Raw genomic sequence first — 23,581 nt, 5'->3', positions numbered from 1 at the left:
TATTACTTTATTTAATATTTATAACATGACTAATCATCACAAGCTTAAGCAATGAGAATTACATTAATTGCTTTACCCTATATTTAAGTCCAGCTGTGATCATTGTTTCCCAGTGTTTAACAAAGCTCAGTCTTAGCTAGGTTTTCTTACAGAGCTGCTTTCATGGCCCATGTGTACAGTATGGATTTGCAAAGTTATGATTACAGTCCATATTCGTTGTCAATTGTTTTCAGCACTTTATATTCCTAGTTGAGGAATATAATCTTAAATCCTTTTGTCATCTGGCTGCTTGCGCTGGGATATTCTGCTTCTCCTCTGGAAATACTTTTGGTAAGTCACTGCTTCTGATAGGTTGTCAATTTTTCTTTGGTTGTCATAGTCTTTTCCTAACTTAACTAACCTTGCACGTGTTCTCTCTCATTCTATGCTGTTTGCTCTCTCGGGGTTCAAAGAAGTTGTTAACTAAATTTTGATGTACTTTATAGGTTTTAAATTAAACTATTAAGGTTTTGATTTTTTAAATTCCTTCATTATTTTCAGACTTTAACTTTTTTTAGTCTCTTACCTCTTTTCCTGTCATTTGGAACCTTCTAAATCTTCTTACAAACTCTCCTCCGCTGTGGGGAGGGAGGAGAAGCATGGTTTTCCATCTTCGTTTTTAGGACTGACACAAAAGTAACCAAATGAGGAGTAATTCGACCACCTCATCCTTTTTGTAATACACTTGGTTCTTGGTGCACAGTTGGTGACTGGGACAGAGTCTTTGACCCTAGTGCTCAAAGGCTTTTCCTTCTGTCTCTGTTGCAAGACTTCTTTTCTCATGCTCAGTTGCTTCACCCACTTCCCTGAGGGTCCATCTCCGATCTTCTGGTAACACTTGAATTTATAGATCTTAAACTGGTTTTGAAGAACTTGGCGATTTAATTGTTTTCTTGAATATCTGTCATATTTTACAGCAAGGTGGGAGCACTGCTCGCTTGGTATCCTCTTCTGGATAAACCCAAACTGTCCTGTCTCTGAGTCTCCATGTAATAGCCCACAAGCCCTGGAATTCAATTAACACAGGCCAGGCAAATCTCTTTGCGCTTGTTATTTCTAATTTGCTGGTTTGATTAGGGCTATTTGCATTGTTGACGGTAGCTAAATTCTTGATAATCTTATAATTGCAGCAACCGTGCTTTTCTGAATTGATGAAAGATGGCAAGCAGAGAGAATGAACAAGCTTGAAATTTAGCGCCTTTTGCGTCCTCAATGTCCCAAAGTGCTTTTCAACCAATGAATTGCTATTTTTTTTAAAAATAAGTTTCACCATTATGTAGACATGCAGCAGCCAAATTTGCGCGCAGTAAGGGTTTACAAACAGTAAGTGAATGAGGAGCCAGATGATGCATTACTACTGGTGTTGGTTAGGAGAGGATTAATGACCCAAGCACAGGGCTGTGCGTATGTGTTGTGGGAATAAACCTCTTTGCTCTTCAGATAGAGATTTACATCCACTTGAGCAGCTAGCTGAGTCCTCAATGCATCATATTATCCGGAAGATGGCATCTCCAACAACGCAGCACTGCCTCAGTGCTGCTCTGTAAAGTTGACTGGACTGGAATGGGCTCAAGTTTGCAACAGGGCATGAGTCTGACTGACTGAGCCAAGCTGATGTTTGCAACACAAATGGTGCACAATGTAACCAGCAAAGTGAGTTTCTGAATACTTGTACTGTGTGAGGATGGGCCAGAAATGTGCAGCTTGGACTATCTGTAGTAATTGCAAAGTCATGGTGCTCCAGTGAAGCAGTGACCATGTGCGATGCTGATACGGTACTTGACCACAAACTCTTTTCACCAAGTGAGAATGTAATTAAGTAGTGCAGAGACGAGGAACAATTTGGATTGTGGTTGCTTTACTTGTGACATATTCAGAATGTAGGAGAGGGAGCAAACAAATCATAAACTGCTTCTCAACTCCCACCAATTCACAAAAGCTCTTCCTATGGTACAAAGTGCCCATTACTGTACAGTTGTTTTTTCCAGCACAGATCCAAGAGATTATTTGGTATGGTTTTTAAGATGCATCACTTTTTCAGTTTATTTCTTACCCTATTTCCTCACAACTCCTGAGGGGAAATAAAACCTGAAAGGAAAAATCTTTATTCTGAAAGCCAGCTATCTGCTTGTTTTGGAGATGCTTCCTTGTGTCCTGCTCATGGGTCCAGTAAATTAGATTAAGGACTTTAAGTGCAAACCTTACTGCAGTAAAGCACCATTCATGTAACATAATGTAAGTTTTTACTTTTGGGTTTCATGATCTCTTCCTATCACTGACTCAGCACTCGAGTGTGACATAGCATCAACTTTCATAAAGAACCCTTCCACCCCCCACAATTCCCACCAGAGCAGGCCCACTACTGTCTCCACTTCCCGTCAAAATGTTAGCTCCCTCATTTACACACTAGAAGCTTCATGCTTTTTAAACCAAATTTCAGCCCCAGATCATGCCTTTGGCACCCATTTTTCTCCTGGACCACAAGAGTTTAAAAGGCAGGAAGTGACCTTTACATATGTTCACCCTTTTGGGATCTCACAGGCCAAAGCCCCAGTTAAACCACCTGGCTTTAACACTGTCTGCTGGTCAATTTTTGGATTGAAGAAATAGTAAAAGTGTATTTCCTTTTTTAATTGATGAGGCAGCTCTTGTCTAGCTGATGTTCCTAGCTTAGGGGCGTCATCTATTCAAACTGTCTGCCTTTTATAATGCACTTCTGCATTTGTAGAATTGTTAATTTTAACCTTGCCATCCTCTGGGCCTCTGAGCATTAGAGGAGAACAGATTGGTCCAGCACTACATAAACCTTTGTCCTGTAAATGTGATACAGGCACATAGCAGTACATGTGTGTGGAATGGATGACTAAATGCTTATTTGAAAAAGACACAACTGCACCTGTCACAGCCATAGGGAGAGCTTTCTCAGTAGTGCAACAAGTTGGTTACTGGCACATTCTACAATGTTGAACAAAAAAATCATTTTCAAAATGGTGGAATCCTTTCACAATTCCCCACATTCACATCAACATTTAAATAAAATATTAGTCACCATTTCTGCAGTCTTCCATGAAGAGGATACAATATATCCAGTAACCATGGGATGTAAACAGCAGCAGCATTAATACACTGAAACCCGTATACTAATAAATCCTTACAATGCTTCACACTCATCTTGAACCAGGTAAATCCTTCACACAAAGCAGTGATACAAGGCACTTTCCTCAGTCATGTGCACTTACTGGGTACTGAACAAAAATTTTGTTTGGTCCCACAATCATTACCTCGGGTTGCTGTATTTTGTCAAATCCAAACACTCCTGGCTCTGTGTGGGACTGCAGCTTGTTTGAGGTTTAGGGAATATCACCTTCCTTTTCTGAGAGGTCATCGACGTGAAACATCAACTCGGTTACTCTCTTCACACCTGCTGTATTTCCAGCACACACTCATTTTTAATGTCTTTTAATTATTCATACCAACTTTAGCAGGATATATTAATCTTTTCATTTCTCTTGCACCCCTTTTTAACATCAACACCACTGCAATAAGTTAGTGGTGGTGTTTAAAAAGTCTGGACTTGCTGGTATTGTATTTGTCTGGACACCTGGCTCAGAACTAAATAGATGGCAACCCCGTAGTGAATCATTTCTCTGGGTATGAAAGAACTGTCCTAGTACCAGAATATTGGCTATTGCACATCTGTGATTAGAATAAAGAGTGGTGCACATGCTCTATGCCCACTTTAAACTGAACATCAACATGACTGGCCTACCCTGCCAAGAGATGGTGTCCCACTGCATGAATTTGCAAGTACTTTAATGCTCATGGAATAGCAATTGTGACCCTATATAATTCAACCTAATTTCTACCTCTTTTTATTTAAAAAAAAATCTTCTCCCCTACCAACCTGCAAACAATATTCCTCTCCCTGCTCTTGTTCATTTGCAATTTAAGGAGAAGGTTTCTCGTCCTTGTATCTGCAGTGGGTCAAGTTGCCACTTTCTTTCCCTGCTCCTGCTAGGCACGTGTTGGAAAGCCAGAATCAGGCAAAACTGGTTGGGGATAGAACCCAGGAGAGGAGGACCATGTGTGTCTGTATTTCAGTAACCCCCTCTCACTGCAGTATGACACCGTAGGCTTTAGTGGCAACGGACAACATTTCAGATTTATTCTGAATTATCTCTCTCCAGAATCATGGTGACTGTTTGAGGACATGGGTGGTGGTCACAGCAAGAAGTGTTTATCTTTGCCCGAATGCATTGGTAGCCTCTTTAATCTTCCCACCTTGGCTGAAGATGGTGAACTGGACTCCTCAGCTTTCACTAACTTCAGGCTCTCCTCCAGTGAGTTGTCAGGAAGCAATCTGACAATGGAGGCCTGCTGACCAGGCCTGCTCATGATTTTGTGCAAAGCCCAAATGAGAAAATTGTCTGCTGGGGTCAATGGGTGGTGACCTGGGCTGGGAACCCTGACTGATTTTATTCCCCTCCCTCTAAAGGAGGGTTAGTGAGGAAGATTTCCCACCCCCTCTAATACTTGAACTAACTCTGAACTGAGCTGGCATCGACCCTGGGAGCACAGCACGGCCCTGTTATGGTTGTTCTCAAGGGGATTGATCCCTCCGAAAAGCCGTCTTTCAGTGATTACTTCCTAAAGGACATACACTTACACTCAAGTTAACACTAATATAAAATTCCTGCCTGATTTGTTATCACATTTATTTGGTTCATTAGAATGTTTTCAAATGTTGACCCTGGGTTGGTTTAGTTCTCACTTGACTCTGAACCCTGGAGCGTAGATTGGAACAGGGAGAGTTCTAGGCCCTTATTTACCTACATCTTCACAGTTTCTAAAGCTTCATTTCACAAAAATAACTCCTGCTCAGTCTACGTTTGGTTTCCTGGGTTTACAGCTCCCACTGCCTGAAACTTCCAGGTCAAGAGGCCACCTTATTCTTTGGTTTCTGGGAAGGTGGTGCCTCCTCCTCTTCCCTCTTCCCTCTACCCCCCCCCCCTACCCCCTTCCCCTCCTGTGTGAGAAGTGGCCACTGTCTACCCCTGGAATTTGAAGCTGAGCTGGAGTCAAACCCACAAGCCTTCAGCTTCAAGTGTCTTTGAGGGTCGTGCTCCAGGAGCAGAGAAGGGAGTGGACTGGGTCTGTCTGCATGGATCAGGCACTTCAGCATCACACCAGAGGACAGGCATTCCAGTGGGCAGGAACACTGCATACAATTTGTATTCGACTTGTTCTGCTTCCACCCAACAACAACAACCCACAGTTCCCCACCCCACCTTTTGCCCGATATGAAATGGCCATTGCCAAGCACAGACCAAGTACTCAAACATGTGCTGCCCAAGTTCAAGTCTAAGCCAGAGAGGCACTACATGCCTGGTATTCCCACAGTTCTATACTTTGGTGAATCTCTCAGTAACTAACATACAAATTGTGGTTGGACTGGAGTCAACACACAAAACAATTCAAGGAAATGGGTGGCAGAAATCTGTGTGTGCTTTACTCTGGGAATGCCCCAGTCCTTGAATAGAAGAGTTCCAGAATGGGTCAATCATTTACCTACTGTCCAGGTTTTAAGGCTGTACTTCCCTCCCCCTTCCCACTGCCCCAGTGATCTTTTTGAAGAAGTTTACATCGTATCTGCATCTTCTTATTTCTGCTTTAACCAGCAGAGGAAGATCAGCCCCTGGGCTCTGCTCCCCCCTGCACCACCCCTCCATGGCTGGCTTGCACTTGATTACTGTGGAAAAGAGTTCTTTCATTCACCCAGCCACAGGTGCAGCCTGCAAGCTCTCACACAGATGAGTCAAATTAGCTTCCAAGCCAAGCAGCGGGCAAAGCGGTGTGTTTCTAGATTTTAAAAATATTCTGTTTCCATGGTTGAGCCAGTTAACATTATCGGGGAGAGCTCAAGGGGCAAGTATCCTTAAATCCAGTCAGATCCCACTGAGCTAACAGGCTGCTCAATACTGAAGGGCCGTGGTTCAGAGTTCAAACCCACAACTCTTCTAACAGCAAGACTGATCTTCATCATCAGGCTCATACTGTGCAACAAATACTTGTGATACAAGGTCAGGTTTTGCAGCTAAACATCTGGTTCACGGTTAACAAATGTCTAAATTAATCTGGCGATGGATCTCATTCAAGCAGCCTGTTTGCTCTGACGAGTCATAGCTGGGGGAAATCCAAGTATATAGTGTATTCTGGTAACTACCTCACTGATAACAATCCTTTCCTTCCGAACACACTGCTGTAGGCACTAAACTGTTCACTGTTCATCTCTGTGCAAGAGACTGGCCATTTATAAACAGTAGTTCTTTAATCTTCCTATGCCACTGACTCAATTTTTTTCCTATTTTTAATTGGTGACTGAGTTCCTAGGGTATGAGGCTGGTTAAGCCACATGAAGTTATCTCACTTTTGAAAAGGTATTAAAGTAATAATACCAATTGGTACCACGGCATATGTATATCTACCCTAAGGAGAATTCAACCTAGTAAACAATTTTCATATGCCAATTCTGAACAGGACAAAAGGGTATGACTGCTCTAATCCTGGAAAGGGAGATGGTTAATAATCAAGATGAAATGGCCTGAGTACAGTCCTTTTCTGAGACCTTTTCTTACCTTAATACTGAACCTAGGCTGTACGAGGGAGGGAGATAAACCTGCCTCTATTTTATAATTCCGCAATTGAATTAAGACACTTGACTCTATTCAAGGAGGCATAAGCCCATTGTATATGGCTAAGAACTTGGAGCAGATTCTAGTGCTAAGTCATTTCAAAGACTTTGAAATTCCTTTTTGGAATATTGAGCTATTACTACATTGATAGTATGCAAGGACTAGTTGAAGCATGAGAATTAAACAGAATCATATAAAGTGCTCTTGGGGAAGGGCAGGGGAGGTTCAGGTCGTGTTGATAGAGAGGCGTCCCAGAATTCTTTGGTACCGGTTTCTGAGGAGGATTGTCATCTCATGCTGAGCTGTGCAAATCCAATGAGTTTGGTTTCGTCTGGGCTGTAGCCCTCACAGCCAGAGACCTGCGAGGAGAATGAGGGGCGAAGAGTGAGCTTCTGGCTAGCATTCCTTTCCATCCTTTACTGACCATTCAATGTGTAAAACCAGATGCCAACTGGAGGGGGAGAGTGGGGAGTGTTTGGTTATAATGGCCCAGATTGTAGACTTAGGATGATGGTGAATCCAACAGTGTTTGCCATCAATACAGTGTGAAACTGACAGCAACCTTGGGATTCCCACAGGTATACAGTTTATTGCAGAGGTCTCAAGGTGCCCGTCACTGATTTGGCCCCGCACTCCACAGGCTTCACAGTTCTGGAGCCTTGTCCACCAGAGTCAACAGAAAATCAGTTTAATTTCTGTATTTGCAAACTAGTCTTGCTGTTAAATACTCTGAAAAGGTTGTGCTTTGTTGCTGAGATCTAAGTGAGTTTTCAAGCCATACTAAACCATAATTACTGGCTAGCATATTCTGCCCTAACATTTTGGCTGTTGGTTGAAATTTCCTCAGTTAACCATTTCAAAATATAATAGATTTATAATCTTAAATTCTTTGATATTACATAAATATTTTTAATCCAGGGTGTATGTACCAATCTTTGCGCTTTGGTTTGCTGCTGGTGATTATTCTTTCACCTGATAATTTGCCCAACCAGCTTGACAATACCACAGCCGTCGAGTGCCCAGGAATCCCCTTGAGCGGATGCCTGGCGGCAGCAGGGGCTAGGCATGAAGAAGTCCGTGCCGCAGAGATTGCTAGGGCGGTGTGCTTTGAACTCTGCAGTGAGGTGATGGTGCTGGCTGCTGATCACAAAATCAGGGATGGTGTGTTTTTATAAAGAACTATTCCAGAATTCTGTGGGAGTGGATGTGGATCGGTCAGTGTGAAGAACTGAATTCAGTTTCCATGCCATTCACTCCAGGTGCTTCCCAGCTTGGTCACTCCTCTGGCTTTGCAGGTGTGATCACCAATGACCACGCACTGGGTGTTATCCTGAGAGAAAAGCCATTTAAACCACCTCAGTTCAGAACCATTTTTAATTTTGTCTTAGGGAATAGTTAGATTTTACCAACCTCAGAGACTTTAAATGGAGCACATTTTGCCTTCTGAGGCTACTTATGATTCTTGGTAGAATTCTGACATATGCTGAGAATTTGGGGTTAAAATTGCCAAGAAGTAAACAAGTCAGTAAAACATGGAGGGAGAAAGGTCAATAAGAAGGCTTGGCATGTATCACAATTCAACTATGTACTTGAGCCTCTGTTGTATCAAGATCCTATTTCCCTCGCCACTTCACACCTCCCCACCAATGCCAACTACCCCATGACCTCAGAGATTGTGCTACCTTGAACTTTAAATGACTGGTGACTGGATTGAGGCTACTCAGTCATGTCAATTTTGAGTCTTACAAGCGGTCAGGAGCTTCTTATCCCTCAAGTCTGGGCTGGACACAAAGCCTGAACCGATTCCTTAATAATACAAAGCACCTGGTGCTCAAGCTATGTATTGATCACTCCACCCCAGTACCAAAGTTTCAGTGAGACTCTCTGATGTACAGTACCACTGGGCTTTCTATCAACGCAGAGAGCAGGAAGTGCGGTTACAGTTATTGAAGACAATATCACAGCCAAGCAATATCCTGAATTTATACAGTCAAAGCACTAACCACCACAAAATGGAGCTGGAAGAATTCAAGTGACCAATTTAAGGAGAGTTCTTGAAGGTAGCAAGAGGGGAAGGATTGGGGAGTGAGTTCTCGAGGGAAGAGATGAAATACAACTAAGAGAGGGGTTGGGGAGGGGGCAGGAAGGTGGACTGGTATTGGCATAAAGCCCGAGTTGGAAAAACATGGAGCTGAATGAGGTTGTGGAGGGACAAGACTGAGTAGGTTGTGGACTAGGCTTCTGAAGAGAATGCTGAAGTGCACAGAGAGCAGTGAAGGTTGAGCGCTGGAGTAATGGGGGAACCACAGCCTTGGAATCAGCAGGGAGATGCAACTTTGGATCTCAGACAGGCAATAAGAGCAACCCGGAGTAAGAGACTGGGAGGAGGTGAGCTTTTCAGAGACACTGGGGCCGAAGAGGAAGAGGCAGGCAATATGGCCAAGGTGGGAATAGGTGGGTTTAGCATTGGTAAGGATGCGAGGTCTGAAACTCAGATGGTCCTGATTTTTGAGATGGAAACATCAAGGTGTTGCTCCTAGATATGTTGGAGATGACAAGAGGGAAGGGTGGAGAAGCTCTGTCACTGAAAAGAAAAGCCTCAAGTTGTCCATACCTCCCTTGCTAATCCTGGAATAGCAAAAAAAAAAATCAGCATAAGGAATTGCTTTAGATAACTGACCACGGTCAGTGGACAATTAGGAAGGATTCCCCAGAATATGCAGTTCAAGACATTGCTCTGTGAAAGGATCAAGTAGACTCTTTTGGGAATTTTAAGGTGGGCCAGGTCTGGGCCCTTTTACTCGGCCAGTCACAATCCTGCAGGGCAATTAATTCTCCAATTTTAAAACACCTGCCTGGCAAGAGTTAAGCAAAGCAAGCAGTTGTTGGCACAAAACTGGTTGGGGCAGCATTTTAAACCTTTGTGCATTTAAGAACTTCCTAGAAAGAGGGTTTTGTCTCCTTACCAGTCTAAATGTGAGTGTCCTGTTTGAATGAGGATCATCGATTAGTCTCTGCAGGTTGTTAGCCACTAAAGAAACAGAAAACAAGGTTAGCAGGGAACAGGACCTTGTATCCTCCAGCTGTCCTCTAGCTAATGAATGGGGTGGAGTGGGCCAAAGCTCTCAGTGCAACACCTTCAAAAGGAGCAGGGAGGGAAACTCCATATGTTCCTTAAGGGAGCTGAGAACACTCAGCCTCCAATGATGCCTGCAGTTCTCTGTAAGTCAGAGTAGATCATCAGCAAGTTACCTGCCTATGTGGACATCAATATTTAGACCCACAATTGGGCAGCACGGTAGTGTAGCGATTAGCGTAATGCTATTACAGCACCAGCGACCTGGGTTCATTTCCACCACTGTCTGTAATGAGTTTGTACGTTCTCCCTGTGTCTGCGTGGGTTTCCTTCGGGTACTCTGGTTTCCTCCCACATTCCAAAGATGTACAGGTTAGGAAATTGTGGGCATGCTATGTTGGTGCCAGAAGCGTGGCGACACTTGCGGGCTGCCCCCAGCACATTCTCAGTAATGCACAAAGACTCATTTCACTGTGTGTTTCGATGTACGTGACTAATAAATAAATATCATCTTGGCAGTGAGTTATAGAGTTATACAGCACGGAAACAGGCCCTTTGGCCCAACTTGTTCAAGCCGACCAAGATGTCTATCTAAGCTCATCCCATTTGCCTGCATTTGCCCCATATCATAGAACCATAGAACAGTACAGCACAATATAGGCCCTTCAGCCCACAATGTTGTGTCGACCTTCAAGCTTTGCCTAGGACTATCTAACCCCTTCCCCCCACATATCCCTCTATTTTAAATTCCTCCATATGCTTATCTAGCAATCTCTTGAATTTGACCAACGTACCTGCCTCCACCACCACCCCAGGCAGCGCATTCCACGCCCCAACCACCCTCTGGGTAAAAAACCTTCCTCTGATATCTCCCTTGAACTTCCCACCCATTACTTTAAAGCCATGCCCTCTTGTATTGAGCACTGGTGCCCTGGGAAAGAGGCGCTGGCTGTCCACTCTATCTATTCCTCTTAATATTTTGTATACCTCTATCATGTCTCCTCTCATCCTCCTTCTCTCCAAAGAGTAAAGCCCCAGCTCCCTTAGTCTCTCCTCATAATCCATACTCTCTAATCCAGGCAGCATCCTGGTAAATCTCCTCTGCACCCTCTCCAACGCTTCCACATCCTTCCTATAATGAGGCGACCAGAACTGGACACAGTACTCTAAGTGTGGTCTAACCAGAGTTTTGTAGAGCTGCATCATTACCTCGCGGCTCTTAAACTCGATCCCACGACTTATGAAAGCTAACACCCCATAAGCTTTCTTCTATCCCTCTAAACCTTTTCTATCCACATACCTGTCCAACTGTCTTTTAAATATTATAACTGTTAAGTCGAGTCAAGTTTATTGTCATGTGCACAAGTACAGTGAGGTACAGGTACAATGAAAAACCTGCTTGCAGCAGCATCACAGGCATGTAGGTACAGACAACACACAGAATATGATTGCACCTGCCTCCACAGCTTCCTCTGGCAGCTCGTTCTCTGTGTGAAAAAGTTGCCCCTCTGGTCCCTTTTTCAATGTTTCCCCTCTCACCTTAAACCTCTGGTTTTAGACTCCACTACCCAGTGAAAAAGACCGTGAAATTCACCTTATCTACTCCCCTCGTGATTTTATAAACATCCAAAAGGTCACCCCTCAACTTCCTACACTCCAAGGATAAAAGCCCCAGCTTACACAGCCTCCCCCTATAACTCAAGCCCTCCAGTCCCAATAACATCCTTGTGAATCTTTTCTGCGCCCTCTCTGGCTTCAGGATATCCTTCCTACAGCTGGGCGACCAGAACTGCACACAATATTCCAAGTGTGGTCTCACCAGTGTCTTGTACGGTTGCCCCAACTCCTGTACTCACTGCCCTGACTGATGAAGGCCAGCGTACCAAACGCCTTCTTCACCACCCTCTCTACCTGTGATGCCACTTTCAGGGAACTATGTACCTGTACCCCTAGGTCTCTCTGTTCTACAAGATTCTCCAGGGCCCCACTATGTTCTGTGCAAGTCCTTCCCTGGTTTAACTGACCAAAATTCAATACTTCGCACTTGTCTGAGCTGAATTCTGTCTGCCATTCCTTGGCCCACTTTCCCAATTCACATAGATCTTGTTGTGATCTTAGATAACCTTCTTCACTGTCCACTACACCACCAATTTTGGTGTCATCTGCAAACTTACTAACCATTTTAACAACATTGTCATCCAAATCATTAATATAGATGACAAACAATAGTGGACCCAGTACCGATACCCTCGGCAGAGAGGTGGAAATGACATTGGAGAGTGGTTCTGAGCAGACGTGTACCTCATTTTCTGACCCACTCCACCTGGATTCCCTCAGGCCAATCTTTTGTTTTATTCATTCAGTCACAGGATGTGGGTGTTGTTGACAAGGTCTGTGTTTACTCCCCATCCCTAGTTAATTGGATTGCCATGTCATTTCAATTGAGAGTCAATCACTGTGGATCTGGAGCCACATTCTGGTCAAATTAGTAAAGATGGCAAGTTTCCCTCCCTACAGGGCTTTTGTAGAAACCCTCAGATTATCTGAAGTTTAGTAGCCTCATCGTCACCGTTACCGAATGCTAGTTTTCTTCTCCCAGATTATTTAAATAACAATTTACATCTCCCACCTGCTGTGGTGGGATCTGAGCTCATTGTCTCTGAATTATCAATCCTCTGGATTATCCATTCAGTTCAACTAGTCCAAGTGAGAATCCAACGCCTAATATAGAGGTGCTGACACCAACATTATCCCGACTGCTGTGCTGGCCTTTACATTCAGCTGGAAGTTGATTATGCTGGAGTTGGGACTTACCAACCATCATGTCAAACTCGTCCACTAAACCTGCAGAAACGAGCTCCTGAGAAACACCAGACGCAGAGTCTACAGGGACAGATGTTTGAAATCAGTTCTAGCATGAAACAATCCTGTGTGAAATAGCTTCTGGCCGGTAACACAAATCAAGACAGCAGCAGTCTGAAGCCAAAACTTAACAATCATTGGATGTTCTCTCTTGGTGCATTAGACATTAAGGTCAAGGATACCTTTGGTCCTTCTGCATTTACTGTGAGCGTTTCTCAAAGCTGTCCTCTGTTCCTCTCCATTAGTTTGCTACTTTCCCAGTCCCAGCCATGCCCCATCGCTAACCAGGAAAACGCACAGTAGACTTGGTCCTAGCACGAGCACAGAATTGTTCTACAATTGGCTGCTAACCAGCACGGAATTATAGTCCAATTTTCCAGCAGCTAATTGCTAATTTAGTAAATAAGATAGTGGGACTTACCCCTCCCTGGAGTGAACTCAAATCTGATGTCATTCAATTCCCTTCGTAAATTCCTGTGCAAACAGTTAATACAGAACCTGTGACATGGTGCCTGGAGTAACCAATTCAGCAAGTTTGTTGGCGAGGTCTTCCCTTCAGATATACTTTTGAAAATCCACCCCTTCTCCCGGTTCCCCTATTGGTATCTCTCACACATGGATGAACATTAACCCACTCAAAGAGGACTGGGTGGCTCTGCCTTTCACAGGCACCAGTGTCCCTCAATGAGACTGACTCTCACTGTGGATGACCAGCAGCAGCCACCTTGTTAACCTGCTTCAATGGCAGAGATGTTCTCATTGCAACACACAGGCCTCTTGTATGCTGCTGCAGGCATGGGGGCACCAAATAACAGTTCCTCCATTGCAACAGCATGTTTTAAAGATGGCCAGGGTCAGTGTGTGCAGGGAACTTCCCAAAGTATTGACCAAAGGCAGAACATTCCTTACCTCAGTCGCAGGACCAGATGGACTGAACCATCCTGGTTAGTTAGATGTGATGGACTTCCTGACTGTTCCTGGCAAAAACAAAATGGTGAACGTTAATTCAAACCTTTTGCCCTAACTTTATTCTTGGAGATTGTCAAAGTCACTGTGAGTTAGAAAAGATGCATTTATAAAAGAAAGCTGGATGCGTCTGCCACTGCGACCACTTTCCATTTGATCCCCTCCAACAGAAACGATCTAGTCCAGAATCTCTTGCTATCAATTTTTAATACCACGTGAACCTGAACAATCCAGAGCAAATCTCCTACTCTCACCAATACTTCTCGGTCTTTAAGCTACAGCACGAGAGGTTCTTGCCACACCACAGTAACCTGTAGATGACCTCCATAAACTGATCTACGCTGAAATTTTATCTCTTCCTCTTTAAACTGCCTAGTCCCTAAAATATTAATTATAGTTATTATACATTGAAATAGAAATGGCTATTTTTAGCAAAGTATCTAAAACATGCAGGTGTCTTGTCCCGAGTTACAGCAAAATCCAAAGGCAGTGTGGAGGAGACGACTTCAACAGGGCATTTGGGCATACAGTAAATTCACTGACCTTGGCCTTTGAACTGAAACAATTACCCGTACCACGTACAAAAACAGGAGTTTGTCCTTTTCGGAAAATCTAAATAGATTTTAAAATAAATACATCTTACACACACAGGTAGCACTGCATTAAATGCATGATGATATTTCAACATGCCCTGGGGAGAGCATTCAGTTTTGTGAAGTTACCAATCCTTGAGTACATTGCCAATTGTAATTAAAGCTCCATTAAGCGCACCAATTTGAATGATGAACTACAAATGCAAGCTGGTTCCCATCAGTTTCCTGATAACACGGGAACTTTAGCGTGAAATCAAACCAAGTGAACATGGGACGACTTGGTTTTGAATTCTGCAAGTGAGAAAAGCTTGGGGTTTCCAGAGATGCTGATCTATGACTGGTGTAGTGCAATTAGGCTGTGTTTAAACTATAACACTCAGCCTGGGGCTGTGGTACATAGCTGGGAGTGAAGTTTGTAGCTGTCCAGAGGGAAGTATAATCCATTGACCCCTAATATTAACAAGGAAACGTTTAAATGTAAATGTGGCTGTGTGTTAGAAAGAAAACTTTAGGATTGCATGGTAGGAAAAAATGTCACTGCAGTTATATTTTGTCCTTCCCATCTCCTTTCTGTCACACGTTGACATGCACACAGTTTCGATCCATTGCAAAGCTCTAAATATAATGCAGTTTGACACAATAATGTCCCTGTTTTGTGTAAGACTTTATATTCAAAGTTTAAACCTTAATCAATATACACACTTTGCAAAATTTTGTTCCTGAGAGGGAATAAACATCAAAAGGATGGTTTCAACAGTTGGATACTAAGTTTTCAATGTGTGCAGGTGAAAGGAATCTCATGAGCTCTGACGTGATCGCGTTTAATGATAATATAACTCATTTTAATTAAGGGCTGATTAGTTATAAAGTGGACACTTCTGGCATTGAGAAGTGACTGGTTGGAAGAAAGGAGAAATTGTGATCGAGCTTTGAGTTTAGACTTTCACTTCACACTCAGGATAACAGAAATGCTCCAGTACTCTGAATTTTGGTAGTTTTTCCAAAGACCAAACAATAAGTTTTACATTTACAAGAAACATCACTTTTACAGTCATCAGCGTTAGGCTGCAGCTGTGGCACTGCGCCTCGACGTGGAGCTGACACTTTTGGTGGAACACCAAGCCAGAGAAGGTGCGGAGGAGGCTGACCAGAACTGTCACAGGGAGACTGGAGAAGCTGGGTTATTCATCGTGGAGCAGAGAAGGTTAAAGCAGGGTTGGTGCTCAAAATTGAGGGATTTTGATAGAACAGATTGGGAAAAACTATTTCCGCTGACCGAATTAAGAAAGCTGGCACAGACGAGAGAATTTTTATTTTAGGCAGCGAGCTCTTGTAATCTGGAGCACACTGCCTGAAGGGCTGTGGAAATATATTTAATTGGGAATTTCAAATGGGAATTAGATAAAAAGTTGAAGAGGAAACAAGGTTCCGAGCTATGCAGACAGAACAGGGAGAGAGGCAACTAACTGGATATCTTTTTTTAAAGAACTGGCACAGTCACGATGGGCCTAATGGCCTTCTCCTGTGCCCTATCATTCTATAGTCTCAGACTGATCTCTCCTCCCTTGCTGTTTTTGTTGGGAAAGCAAGCACCTGTGGACATCAATTTTAGTCTCAGTTGTGATGCTTCTGCAGGCAAACAGCTTGACTTCACCCAAAAAAAAGGCCACATGGTGAAGTAGTTGGGAGTCCCTGTCACTACTGAAGCACTCAGGCCAATGGCTGCCAACCAGGAACCTCAGCCAATCACAGCATCCCGTGGGGCTAACTTCAATGAACTCAGCATGGACCTACTCAGTTTGTAGAGCTCAGATCTGATTGAATTTAAAAAAAACTGAGCTGTCAAGAAAGACCTTTGTCTGATTTTGTTTCACTTGAAAAGGGAGACTGTTTATTGCCAGCTGCAAGAAAGAGCCAAATGCACTCACAGTTTTCTGATAGGCCGCAGGTTTTGATTCATCGTACGCATCACCCGATTCATCATCACTCCACTCCCAGCCTCCGTCCTCTGTTTTGTACAAGTGCCCACTCGACCCCTGGACGCGTCTCGTCTACAGTCAATCACAATACAAGTTCAAGGTTAATTAGCAGCATTTTGATTTTCTGGTAAGATGAGTTTTCTCACTGGCAGTTTTCTCCTGTCTTCATTTGAAAGCACTGACTCTTGCTTGGGTCCAGTTCAATGGCCTTGATTGGCTGACCCAAGCGACCATCCTTTGTGAGCCCAGACGGTGCCTATTGTTCACAGCAGCAGGAGCTCAACCCTGTCCAACTGCTTGTCCACACGTCCCTTACTAAATAGTTCAGTTATCTACTGTTGATCCACAAGCTACCAGTAAGCTATATTAGTGTGTGTACCTTTTTTTAAACTCATCTATCCCTCACGCAGAGCAGCAAACAATAAACACGCTCTTAGCAGTCAGCTGTTGGACAGACCCGCAGGAAGTGCACAGAAAAAGTAGCAATACTAAAGGGCAAGTCACTGAGGTGGCAACTGGAGCTTGGAATATGGGTCATTTGAGCTCTGTCCTCTTGCTAGGATTTCCACCCCTCATCTTACATCTGCTGTCCTAGTGTAAGTAACTAGTTAACATCAACAATGATTCAGCAACTTGCTATCTTTACCTCCACTATGATTAGGTTAATGGGTTGGTTTACAACGATAATCCCATCCTGATGAAGGTGGGACAGCTGGATTAGAAATGAAATACAGCTGGAAAGATCTCAAGCTTGTTTCTAATCGACACTAAAGAGTGGTCCTGTGACAAACATGCAGTACGTCCAATAGGAATGAAGGAAGTGCAATTCTATGCTGCCGTTACATGTCATTGACAAACACACATTCCTTTTAAACTCCACTCACTGTTGTTACGTAGGCAATTGCAGCCAGAAATTTGCGCACAGCAAGATCTACAAACAGCAATGCAATGAGTGGTCAGTTAATCTGTGTTGGTGGTGTGGGAGGAATAAATTTTCATCAGAAGAACCTCTCTATTTTTGTTATTGAAGAGTGCGGGCTAAGATGTTTTTTCAACACCCACCTGAACAAGGTGATGGGGAATGGATTAACCTCTCATTTGAATGATGGCACCTCTGACAGTGCAGCACTCCATCATCGCTACTTTGCAATGTTAGTTCAGGAGATGTGTTCAAGTTCTGCACCCACAATCTTTTGACTTGGAGCAGAGTGTGTTAAGTGGCACTGCATTGTGCTTTGGGTCGAGGCAAATTGTTTTTAAAATTTGCATTGCCCTTGCTGGATAATATTCTCTAACACTTTCGGAAAATACAGACCTTTTTGTTAGAATCGGACTCGTTCGCAGACTTTGGCATCGTGCCAGTAGCTTGCACTGTGTTGTCAGCCTGCAAGAAGATAGAAGAATTCTATTTGCGCCAGTGTATAGAGTTGAAAAGCTACGGAACAATGCGTCCCTCTGAGCAGCCCACGATGCATCTCTGCGAGTGCAACACCTAGATCCCTCCTCCTCCTCTTTATACGCCAAGTCTGTTTGCAACTTGGCCCAAACATGGTGGATTTTTAGGTCTGATTTAAAGTCTCAAAACACTGCCTTTTCTTACTTCAACTCTGGGAAACACAAGCTTGAAATGAGACCTGCTGTCTAAATGAAACTGAAAGGTAAACTGTTAGCCTGCCATTGCCTGTTGTAGACATTTTCCTCTGCCGCAGGTGACTAGGAACATAGTAAGCCTTGAAGCACAACTGATTACACAATTTGATTACACCAATAGCGCTGCTGCAACTTAGTTTGTCTCCATTAGACTCCACTGGAACAGTTCTTTTATAAAGCATCAAGCAGTTCTTTACTCTTCCACTCCAACCTATAGCAGTTTGCTTTGGTTCTATGACACCACACACAGCCTTTGCAAGCATCTGCCTTCTAAGTTTCCATCACCTCTTTAGCACTTTGTATACCACTTTACTCCTCAGTGTGTTGTGTAAACTATCGCTGCCCCCTGACGTTGCTCAGTTGAGGCAGGTTAACCAAACTTGAAGGCACAGATTTTCAGAGAACAGAGTGCAATTTAAATCTTTTTCCTTGAACCCCCCAGAATTACTGACCAGCAGCCCTTACCTTTGTGTCCCTTTGCCCTCCACTTAGTGATTGGCCTAACAACTTCTCCATCAGATAATCTTTACTCTGAAACAAGAGAATGAGTTTTGTATAAATCCACAGCTATAGGGTTGGTTTCATAAAAAAAAAGCAGCAAATTGGACATGAATCCAGTGGGAGCAGGAAGAGGAAAGCGATTCTTTACCAGGCGTGGACATTTGAATTGGGCAGTCTCTGAGTCTGTAGGCCTACTTAAGAAAAGCAGAAGGATGGTCTGGCTATGAAAATCATATGACCTAGCGCTGAGCTGCTCATGCGAGATCCCAGCTTTGATTCCGTCTCTGCTCGTCTCATCCTGGTGTATCCTCAGTCCCCTAGCAGAAGTGGTGCATCCCTGGCTGAAGAATAATGAACTCTGCCACCCCACTGCCATTTTCCACACTGCTCCCATATTTCTACTGGAACATCAGCTCCAAAGGATTAGTTAAAGCCCACTATGGTTTGGGATTGGGACAAACACATTTATCGCAGCAAGGGCTTAATGCTTGGAACGTGACGCTTGAAAAGGAAGTTGAGGCAAGTTTAAACGGGGCTTCCCACAGGGAATTGGATCAGTACTTGGGCGACAAAAATTACAGGACTATAGGGAAAGGTCAGGGGAATTGGACTGGCTGCGTTGCTCTTGTAGAGAGCGAGGACCAACTCCAAGGGCCAAATAGCCACCTCCTGCACCATTACCATTTTATGATTGAGGACTTGAATCGCCTAGGCATGGAAGGGTATGGGCCAAATGCTGGAAGATGAGATTAATATGGATGGGTGCCCACTGGCCAAATGGCCTGTTTGCATGCTGCATGACTCTACGATTCTATGACTCTACGAGTAAAGACTATGTTGCAGAGAGGTGCATGAAAGCAGTGGTCAGGAATTCCATCTCGCGTGCAAGTAACTGGCATGGGCTTCACCGTTAAAACAGACTCTCGCCAAGGCCCATGCCACTAGTGGGTTATTTATTTTCCTCTCTCATTTACCTTTGATTTCTGAAAGAATTTGTGCTTCAGCAGCTCTGCTGCAGTGGGCCTGAAAAATAGAGTTTACAGAGTGAGTTGGGCAAGTTGAAAGCGGGGGAGAGGGGTTGAGGCATCACTTGCCATGTTGAGATGCACCAGCCTGGCCCGAGTAATGAGACAAAAACAGGCAACTTTCAGAGATCAGCATCACATGTCAGAAGAGAAGCTCTTCACACATTCTACCCATTATGGCCAGCTTGACGGTCGCCTCTTTTCTTTACCACCTCTTGAGCCTTTGTCTTGGTTTTTCCTGGTGGAGGGAGTTGGCTGCCAGCCCTTTGTGCTCTGTAGCCACACATGGATGTGTGGGAGCAATGAGTTACATTGAAATGAAAGCTGGACACCTATTGTCCATGTGGCGGAAGCCCAAATAGTGGCAACAGTTAAACATTGGCAGGACATTTCTGTTCATGTGTAGGATGTGCTCTGTCTAATCAGTAAATGGTTCCCTCCCCAACTCCCACCCATCCTCAGCTACAATGTTGGGACCTGGCACGTTTCCATTTTGTTATCCATACTTCATTGGCACAGCACTTCGTGCACCAGGCTGTTTTGCCACAGATGGTTATTGCAGGTCTGTGGCCACTGTTCCCACCTCACCACGTGTTCCCAAAGTTCCTTAGGACTTGCAACTCCCAGCTATAACTGGAAGGCTCATTATGATTCATTCCGAAGGGAGAGTAAGAACGTGCACACGTTCTGTCCTTCGCAATGTTAAAGCCTTTGACAACTTCACTTGTAATCAACAGGAAACGTGCTGCTCTCTGGAGCTGGAATTTGACCCTCGCCTTGAAGGTGACACTAATATTTCTTGGCCTGAGCAGCAACCTTGTCCAATGAGATCAGCAAGTGCCCAGATCAGTCAGAATCAGGTTCCACCTAACCAGAGCCCAGGGCTGTGTCATCCTGACCCACTTTCCTATTGCATACTGTCTATGAATGACCTTAGTGCACACACCTCTTTGCAGGGTCTTTCTGAAGACACAGGGCTATCAGTTTACGGAAGGACTTGCCATACTTCTTAACCATCTCCTTGTCCTCTACACCTGTCTCGAGAGTAGGCGGCTCATTTTGTAGAGTCACCATCAGAACCTAGAGATGGGTTAAAGGAGGCATGAGTTGTAATGTGCAGTGGGAGTGTCCTCCTACTGTAACCAAAACATTACCGTACTCAAAATATTCAAGAGGCCCACCAACTGCTGTTCTATTATTAAACTTGGCTTTCATTTCTTGCAACCATTATCCTTTAATCCAGTTTTAGCAAATCAAAAAAGTCAGCTCCAATTTGACACTGAAATATGCACAGTTCAAGTGCCAATGCAAATCAGTCACAGGCTTGGAATATGAAGTCAAATTGTAATTATTTGTATTAATCTGAAATTTGAAACAGATTACTGGCTAATTGAACATTTTGTTTTTCGTTCCAAAAAGGCAACTTAACATATTTTGTTTCCAGCTATCCAATAATTAAATATTTAATTAAAAGGGTGCTAGAAGGTTTTGATGTTGATTTACATTTCCCAGAAAACCCTTGATCCTAGATTTGATTTATTTTGTAAGGAAAAATGCATCTCATCCAACTGTGTCACTCACTCCCAGGTATCTATGTTTCTCCTCAGATAACATACTCTCAGACATCCATCAATTTGCAAGCTGTTAAAAGTTTACTCCCACCTTCATCGGTGGGTACTTGTGATACGGTGCTGTTCCAGTTGCCAGTTCAATTGCTGTTATTCCAAAACTCCAGATGTCTGCTTTGAAGTCATAACCTCGTACCTGGAAAGAAAGTGAAATTCAGGAGTCGGTCTATAGCTGCTGGAGACTTGTGCAAGAGTAGTGTGCTCACTGCGATAGTGACATCTACTGGAAACAATCAGCTAATATTTTACTGCAAGATAATTGCAATTGATCTCTGCAGGTTATTTATTAAAAGCAAACATTGAATACCCTGAAAGACTGAAATAAAATCAAAATGCCGGCAACAAGGTAGGTCAGGCAGCATCTATGGAGTGTTTCGGCTAAATGTTCCATTGTCGGAAGCATTCAAATAAAACCCATTGCAGGACCTTTAAATGATTTTAGGGATTCAGTTTGGCATTTCACATTGAAATTACATACAAATGTAGCTTATTTTCTAATCCATGCTTAACTGACACGAAGCGAATAATATCTGCACCACCACTTATTCTTTGAAGAGATATTTGTCCAAGAATAAAATAAAATGTAACACTTTTTGGCCTTTCACGAAATCCAGCACTGATGGCTTCCAACTATACAAGAGTAAGGTGCAGCCCACCCTGCGTGCAATTCTACACATCCATTCCATGTTTTAATGATGCACCCATTCCATTATGTAACAATCCTTCCTCATGATTTGGACACATCCATCTCATCCTTTTCACAGGATCCACCACATAAACGTTGACCTTGCAGGAATTAGAGTAAAGGGTTGAGAGCTACCAAAATATCAGTTATGCAGTTGGTACAAGGCACCGGACAGTAAGGCTAAGCATAAAACAGGAAAGTGTACATTTGAGCAGTTTTGGACATTAGTATATTGTATGTACATTTTGCACTTAATGGTACTACCAAGGCTCAGTCTCTATTCCCAGGATATAGTCGTGACTTGCGAGAGAAGAATTCATTGCATTTAAGAATCGTCATTCCCACCTCCTGTTGGTTTGGAGCACACAGCAGGCTTCCTTCCCCTGAAGTAAACCAGTTCAGTTTTAATGATGTTCCAACACTGTAGTGGTCACTTTTATTGAAGCCGACAATTTCATGTTTCCAGATTTTAAGGACTGAAATTTCAAACTGTTATTGTGGATCTGAAGTTGATTTCCGGATCACTAGTCGAGCCCTTTGGATTACTGATCCACTAATGTAACCATAGCACAACCCTGTTATAAGGCACGTGTTGATGTCCCTCTCCAGGCCAACAGCACTAGAATTGAGGGAATGCTGCACTGTTGGAGATGCTATTTATCAGGTGGGACACAGTGATGTGAAATGCTGGCACACAGCTCCAGCAACCCAGGTTAGATCCTGACCTCTGTGTGGAGTTAGTATGTTCTGCCTGTCACCATGTGGGTTTCCCCCAAGTGCTCCAGTTTCCTCCCATATCCCAAATTGCCTCTAATGTGGGTGGGTGGTAGGAGAATTGGGGGGTGGGGGGGGTGGGGGGAAGGGAGGGGTAGGGGGAGTTTATGGGAGAAAATACTTTACAGGGAAACAAGAGTGGGTGGTATGGGACTGAGAGCCTGTATAGACTTGATAGGCTGAATGGCCTCCTCTATCATAAGAAAAATATGAGAAATAAACTGAGGACCTGCCTGCTCTTCCAGGTGGATATTAGATCCTTTGGCACTAATTCTGAATAAGAACAGGAGATTCTCTCCAGCTGATATTTATCCCTCAAGCAACATCACTAAGTCAATTGTCTGGTCATTAGCCACCTGACCATTTGTGGGAACTTGCTATGTGCAAATTGACAGCTACATTTTCCACATGATGACACTACACTTTAAAAAAAAATCTATTTAATTGATTTTTTTTGGCACATCACATGGTCATAAGAGTTATGGTAAAAAATAAAACTGCTTGCTTTCTTTTGTACAATCTGTTTTTCAGTGCTCATGAACGAGAGTAGCAGGTTCCCCATTTGGGCATTATACCCTCAGCATCAAGTACTTTCAAATGTCATGTATACACTCCCAGATGCAGCATAAAGTACCCTTCACTCTCTCCCAAAATTAAACCTTGATCTAGATACAGAAAAGCAGTACTAGTGTATTTGGGCATTTCTTGGAGCGATGTTCTAGTGGCCTATATGACTAAGGTTTGCAACTACCCCAACTTATTTCACACATATAAGATTGTTCAGCTTTCAGCAGACTTTGATTGCATGAGTTTTGTAGGTGAAATGAGTGCCAAACTCACCAATACCCATCAGCCCCCAGAAAATCTGTGACCCAATTTTAACCAAGTTGCCCAAGTAGGAACAAGAGAGATTTGAGTCAGGTCCCTATCCAGACACCTGAGACATAATCTTCCTGAGACTTCAGTGCACAACAGAGAGAGTTGGACTTGGAATCAGTGAATGGTTACAGCACAGATAACTCATCATATCAGTGCTGGTTCTACCAGAGTATTTCTCTTGTTCAATCACAACCCCTTTCCCTGTATGCTTGCAAATTTTTCTGTGACCATT

General features: G+C 43.5%; 1 protein-coding gene across 1 annotated transcript in view; it reads right to left on the bottom strand.

Annotated features, from left to right (window-relative positions):
• Positions 1-6,957: 6,957 nt before the first annotated feature.
• The window catches only part of LOC127566904 (STE20/SPS1-related proline-alanine-rich protein kinase-like), a 45,951-nt gene continuing 29,327 nt past the window's right edge, over positions 6,958-23,581 (bottom strand). Inside the window, exons 7-16 of the mRNA XM_052009424.1 lie at positions 21,046-21,147; positions 20,330-20,463; positions 19,333-19,381; positions 18,323-18,388; positions 16,082-16,279; positions 13,579-13,646; positions 13,091-13,143; positions 12,622-12,690; positions 9,698-9,762; positions 6,958-7,090 (exon numbers count right to left, since the gene is read on the bottom strand). Of these exons, the coding sequence (XP_051865384.1) occupies positions 7,019-7,090; positions 9,698-9,762; positions 12,622-12,690; positions 13,091-13,143; positions 13,579-13,646; positions 16,082-16,279; positions 18,323-18,388; positions 19,333-19,381; positions 20,330-20,463; positions 21,046-21,147 (876 nt within the window). The 3' untranslated portion in view covers positions 6,958-7,018. The remainder of the gene's footprint in view (positions 7,091-9,697; positions 9,763-12,621; positions 12,691-13,090; positions 13,144-13,578; positions 13,647-16,081; positions 16,280-18,322; positions 18,389-19,332; positions 19,382-20,329; positions 20,464-21,045; positions 21,148-23,581) is intronic.

The sequence above is a fragment of the Pristis pectinata genome, chromosome X, assembly GCF_009764475.1.
Source record: "Pristis pectinata isolate sPriPec2 chromosome X, sPriPec2.1.pri, whole genome shotgun sequence".
NCBI classification, from domain to species: Eukaryota; Metazoa; Chordata; class Chondrichthyes; order Rhinopristiformes; family Pristidae; genus Pristis; species Pristis pectinata.
This window is presented reverse-complemented; position numbering and strand designations above follow the sequence as displayed.